This window comes from Aspergillus caelatus, assembly GCF_009193585.1.
Source record: "Aspergillus caelatus strain CBS 763.97 unplaced genomic scaffold BDV27scaffold_288, whole genome shotgun sequence".
Lineage (NCBI taxonomy): Eukaryota > Fungi > Ascomycota > Eurotiomycetes > Eurotiales > Aspergillaceae > Aspergillus > Aspergillus caelatus.
The window spans coordinates 37,276-43,132 of NW_022475551.1; the positions used below are offsets into that span (position 1 = coordinate 37,276).

At 47.2% G+C, this 5,857-nt stretch overlaps 2 protein-coding genes across 2 annotated transcripts; one reads left to right on the forward strand and one right to left on the reverse strand.

Annotated features, from left to right (window-relative positions):
* Positions 1–2,945: 2,945 nt before the first annotated feature.
* On the forward strand, positions 2,946–4,693 carry dbp8 (ATP-dependent RNA helicase DBP8). The gene is made up of 2 exons (XM_032077032.1): positions 2,946–3,475; positions 3,537–4,693. The coding sequence occupies exons 1-2, from the start codon at positions 2,964–2,966 to the stop codon at positions 4,594–4,596; spliced, it is 1,572 nt and encodes a 523-aa protein (XP_031922136.1). The 5' UTR covers positions 2,946–2,963; the 3' UTR covers positions 4,597–4,693.
* Positions 4,694–4,756: 63 nt separating this feature from the next.
* On the reverse strand, positions 4,757–5,857 carry BDV27DRAFT_136754 (uncharacterized protein). Its single transcript, XM_032068834.1, has one exon. The coding sequence runs from the start codon at positions 5,398–5,400 to the stop codon at positions 4,933–4,935; it is 468 nt and encodes a 155-aa protein (XP_031922137.1). The 5' UTR covers positions 5,401–5,857; the 3' UTR covers positions 4,757–4,932.

A 5,857-nucleotide genomic window follows, 5' to 3' on the forward strand; every position in this document is an offset into this window, starting at 1 on the left:
TATATTTTCTTCGTATTCTTAACAGTAGTCGTATGTTCCTTGTATCTATTTGAATGACATCGGCAAGGTATGGCTCAAAAAAAAGAAGCATATGTGAATAGAACCATCAGAGCACAGGGCTCTGTCTGGAGGATTATCTTTCTTGTGTACCGCCATAGGCTGTACCTATTGCCCTACACCCTATACATTAACTCCATCCTTTCCACCATTTAAACCACTTTCTTGCTCCTTTCCCTTTCCTTTCATACTTCTCTAAGGCCGAGCATCAATAACAACATGATGGATATATTATTGGGCCTCAGTGGGTTATAAGATTATGGCCAATCGTCAGATGTTGAAAGACGTATCAAGCAACATATATGCAATCCGCAAAATTGATACAAGACTCACTCCATTATGTTGTGATTTATTAAGTTAATGGAATGAGAGCAACGAGGGCAACGAACCTTATTTGACTCTAGTCTCTTACAGATTCCTAGTACGTTAACTAAAAAACGCAGAGGATCTTCTGCCACGCTTTCACTCTGTTAGTATAGCGGAGTGCCATCAGTTCGTCTTTGTAGATTTCTACAAAGACTAAGACAGATATCTAGACTACCGCTCCGGCCATGGCCGAATCCAGAGCCACGACCTATAGCAAATCTCAGTCCATCGGTACGGTGCTGACCGATTGGAAGCACTGCTTAGCGTTCACTATAACGACTGGGTTAAGCAAACCAAAGCCACTTCGTCAAGGAATCTCCATTTCAGCTGACGACTCCTACGCTCATATCTTAGGGCGACATTACCTTAGGTTCAGTGGTAAGAACCTCAGTTTGACGGACTATTCTCATCTCTCTTCTATTTCGCTTAGCAGATCATTCATGGAATTCTCATCATGAATTCATATCCAACTACTATATGAGTGCTTAACTCCCCCTCTGTGGTATCTCTGCGCGAGCAAGATACCCTTCCGGCCGCCTTCACCATCCAGTGGAAACAATAACAAACGAGCAGTTGCCTACTTGTCTCGTCAGCTAAAGGAACGGAGAATAGTCACACCACATCAGTCAAGCTGAAAGTGGTTCGAATGAAAAACAGGCCAGAGCCCTTGGTGAAACCTTGAGTGACAGGAAGTCATCAAACCTCTAAAGCCCGACTCAAAGGACTTCGTGTGACTTTTCGCGAGAGTCGCAAAGTTCTTATTATATTTGCAACTTGCTATATCATGGATAGCAGCTAACTATCCTCTAAACAAACGACGCCTTGGGACGAATCAAAAATTGCGTAATGTACACTCTTAACAACATTCAACAGCAACGGTACAGTAAGATGGACTTTGCAACTTGCCCAAGGACGAACCTAAACGGCTTTAGAACAAGTGCGAGAACCTAGGATTTGATTTAAGTAGGATCTGGACATTGCTATTACAGCTCTGAGCCACAGCTTTCAGACTATTCCGTGACTCGACTTTTTGATCAGTGACGAAACTGTAAAAGCAGAGACTAGAGCTATGCGGTGCCTAAGCATTGCCATAAGAGCCTATTCTATATATTGAGCCCATTTCTTTTAGTCCGGACGAGCTTAGAGAACATGATTACCGGTTCATTTCACAGACCCCGTTAATGATTACTGAGGCGAATGGGCCCCAGATTCCTGGACGAGAATGGGCTGAGCCAACGCGGCAGTTCTGACTGAAGTCGCTGAACAGTTGCTACGAATGATTATCTAGCGAACGGTACAGACCATGGCGCAAATATCTTCGTCAACCTCTCATGCGAGAGTTTTACCTCATGGTCTACACGTGTACAATGCTCAAGGCGAACTATGAGAATCACCGTTAGACTCTCGAACAACTCGGCTGCGGTGTATTCAATAGTCATCCAAATAATAAAATCATCCTTCTTAGCCGCGGGAAAAGAAAAACCATCATCACTATTGTATGCATTGACTGAGGACTGGATCTTGAATTCCTATCCGGCAAACCCGTTTACATCCAACTACGAATCCAGTCGTCTGCATCACCCCGCCTTAACTTCGAAGGCCTTGACCTGTTATACTTAGACTACAGTAGCTAAACAATTACCATTGTCTACCAAGACTGGTGTGGACCATACAACATCATCGTCCCTGCCTACAAGCTACGAGCAGCTGCCGGCGCAGTTGGCACGCCCGAACCAAATCACCTTCACTAAGGTCAATGTTGATCATCAACAGGACATTGCTAAGGCATACAGCTGGTTTGAGGTTTTTGGCAGACAGTACGCTGCACGTAGGAACGAACACATGCGAAGGAGTGGAATTGGATATGACTTTCCTGGGCTCGAGTTTGGTGTTGTATCAGCCAGGCCGCTTCACCATCAGAAAGACTGCACTAGTCGTCTTTCCTTTCGAAGCTCTCGCCTATCTGTTGATAGTCTCCCACCTCAGTCTGTTCCACAGCTGTGGCCTTTGGAGCCACTCGATTCTTTTGATAATGAATGTGTCACCGAGAAGGCCGATTTGGAACTCCTAGGGAGTTGACCTCCCAACCAAATACGCGAAAAAGAAAAGAACCTACTATTTCGGCACAACCTGCACTGAGATGTATCGGCTTGTGTCTTGACTCTTGACTATTATGATTGGACCTATTCATGCCGTCCACCTGACTTATTGGACCCAATAGTGATGTGATCGTGCTCAAAAGTAGGAATAGCATTTATACATAGTCCCTTGCTAGTTAACGAAGATTATATCATCAAGTTGAAGAAAGAAAAAGGAGATCCTGTTACTGTATACGACGTACCTACTACTAGTAGGTCCATCCATGCATAAATCACTCGAATTTCCCTTTCGGGGATTTAAATCTTATCGATAAGAGTAGACAACTTGATTGGTTCAATCCAAGTGGGACCACCGCCTTTGCGCGGTCAACTTTTTCTGCCGCAAAATTTAGAAGAATTTCATGAAGCAGCCAGAAAGCCAACAGGTTGGAACAGATAGCAATGGCGCCCTCTCGCTCCCCAGAGCCTGTGTCAGACGGCTCTCACGAGCTCTCTGACTCTTCAGACGTTGAGCAAACGGAGTTGCAAAACCGCGCACCCAAAAGAAGACGTCTATCGGAGTCTTCAGTGGACTCCTACGTTGCTCCGGCGCCGCTCCCCACCCTCTCTCGTATCAAGAAGAAAGATGCAAAAGATAGCAAGTCTACCACAACCACGGAGAATGACAACCCTGTCTTGATTCGCGATGCCCTTGAAATTGGACTGCAGGATGAGGAGTCTTCGTTCAAAGCACTCAATGTTTCGCCGTGGCTGGTGGGCTCTTTGACGACTATGGCGGTTAGAAAGCCCACGGCCATTCAAAAAGCTTGTATACCGGAGATTCTGAAGGGAAGAGATTGCATTGGAGGTAGCCGGACAGGTTCAGGAAAGACAATTGCCTTTGCGGTTCCTATCTTGCAGAAATGGGCGCAAGATCCGTTTGGTATTTTCGCGGTCGTTTTGACTCCCACTAGGTACATCTCCAGTTACTGAAATGTTTTCTTAAAGGCTACGGTACTGATCGTTTTTTCTTAGAGAACTTGCGTTACAGATCTACGAACAAATCAAGGCGATCTCGGCACCTCAGAGCATGAAGCCACTTTTGATCACGGGAGGAACAGATATGCGATCCCAAGCACTCGCCCTCTCACAGCGGCCCCATGTTGTGATTGCGACTCCCGGTCGACTCGCAGACCACATCAATACATCTGGTGAAGATACGGTGCGTGGACTGAAGCGCGTCCGCATGGTCGTTCTTGATGAAGCCGATCGACTTCTAGCTCCCGGTCCAGGAAGCATGCTTCCTGACGTAGAAACCTGTCTATCTGCTCTTCCACCATCCAGCGAACGCCAAACGCTCCTGTTCACCGCAACATTGACCCCCGAAGTGCGCGCACTCAAGTCTATGCCTCGCGCTGAAAACAAACCGCCGGTCTTTGTTACTGAGATCTCGACCGAGAATAAAGGCACAATCCCTCCAACCCTCAAACAAACCTACCTCAAGGTCCCCATGACGCACCGCGAGGCCTTCTTACACGTGCTCTTGTCTACGGAAGGGAACTCCACTAAGCCAGCAATTGTCTTTTGCAACCACACTAAGACTGCCGATCTCCTGGAGCGGATGCTCCGCCGTCTTTCCCATCGAGTCACCTCACTACATAGTCTTCTACCCCAGTCTGAACGTAACTCTAACCTAGCGCGTTTCCGTGCCTCCGCTGCCCGGATCCTGGTAGCGACCGACGTCGCGTCTCGTGGTCTGGATATCCCGTCGGTCAGTCTGGTGATCAACTTTGATGTACCGCGCAATCCGGACGACTATGTCCACCGTGTCGGTCGTACCGCCCGTGCGGGACGCCACGGTGAAGCGGTTACCCTAGTTGGACAACGAGACGTGCAACTGGTGTTAGCGATCGAGGAGCGAGTGGAACGACAGATGGAAGAATGGAGCGAGGAGGGTGTCAGTATTGAAGGACGGGTGGTGCGCGGCGGCGTGCTCAAGGAAGTTGGAGAGGCTAAACGAGAAGCCACTGGAGAGATCGAGGAGGGTCGCGACGTGTTAGGGCGGAAGCGGAATAAGCTGAAGAAGGTACGATAGGCTTCGTCAGAGGCATGGATTGATTGTACATATATTGAGGATGTCTTTATTATAATGATATGATTGTTCTTCAGCGATGTTTTGGTTTATTGGACCGGTTTACTTCGGAGTCGGCCTAGTACCCTTTTTTTTTAATTTTTTAATTTTTTAATTTTTTTTTTTTTTTTTCATTCCTACGTCTACTCTTAACTCCTAGGATACGAGTCATCCTTGACTGGCAAATCCCGGATCTACTGCTTTTTCTCCCCCAAAGGTACCTTCAGTACCCTGTATAAGGGTCTCCTACGTTTGAGGACATCAATCCAGCCATTATCGAAAAACAAAATTCACGTGAAGTCAATCCACATAAGATGTTTCGTGAAGGGAATCCAGACTATTCCGCCAAGACCGAATAGTTGACGAACCTCTCCTGATGGCAACGTTCTCGAAACGCCGCCGATAGCCCAACCATGGTGGGAAAATAGTAGGATTTAAGTTTCGGCTATTGTTGTTTCTATGGGGAATGTACATCGTATGACTGACTGGACTGTCAGTGATCACAGTGGAGTCGGCTGGTTGGTACCGCGTCGGCTGATCCCGGTGTTTTACCTCTTCCAGACTGGACAGGAACAAGAAAAGGAAGGAGGATAAAGTGAGATGGTATGTATATTGTGCTGTACTTTTGGGGGAGAAGAGAAATCTCAAACCGAACCAAGTTTCCAGAGTACTCCTGAGTTCCTGGGATGGGGAAAGAATTTGCCAAGACCGAACGAACACCGGGGAGGCATGAGAAGTTATTATAATTTGTATGGGATGACGGTGCATCTCCAACAGCCAAGGTCAATAGTGAGGGAGTAATTACATGAGAAGTACTACGCCGGTGGAAAACCTTGACCGGGGGTCAGGTGACAAGGAACCATTCTCCGCGGGTAAAACGTGACTGGATTCGACGACGCCCCCGAATACTGTGAATCACTGAATACGACGTAACTCCATCTACTCATCTCCTGGCTGTTGTCGAACAGGGACCCTCCGGGGACTGCAAATTCTGATTCATCGCATGACTTCGGATGCATGTCTCCAAATCTAAGCGCCCCTCATTTTCTCCAGGGCCAGTCTGGTTTCCCAGAGTTTCGGATCGGCATTAGTTCGAACGGGAACCCAGATGGGAACGAGGCATCAAGAAGGGCTAAGCATGGGATGGGATGGGGGATGAACATCATCATTCCTCCGGCATACCTTTAGTCTCCCCTCATTTGTGATTTCTTTTTTTTTTTTTTTT

Bases quoted from the DNA above. Each gene is read 5' to 3' on its own strand.
- dbp8 (XM_032077032.1), top strand. From the start codon at position 2,964: ATGGCGCCCTCTCGCTCCCCAGAGCCTGTGTCAGACGGCTCTCACGAG. The intron at 3,476-3,536 runs GTACATCTCCAG...GTTTTTTCTTAG, and splicing joins GTCGTTTTGACTCCCACTAG to AGAACTTGCGTTACAGATCT.
- BDV27DRAFT_136754 (XM_032068834.1), bottom strand. From the start codon at position 5,400: ATGCACCGTCATCCCATACAAATTATAATAACTTCTCATGCCTCCCCG.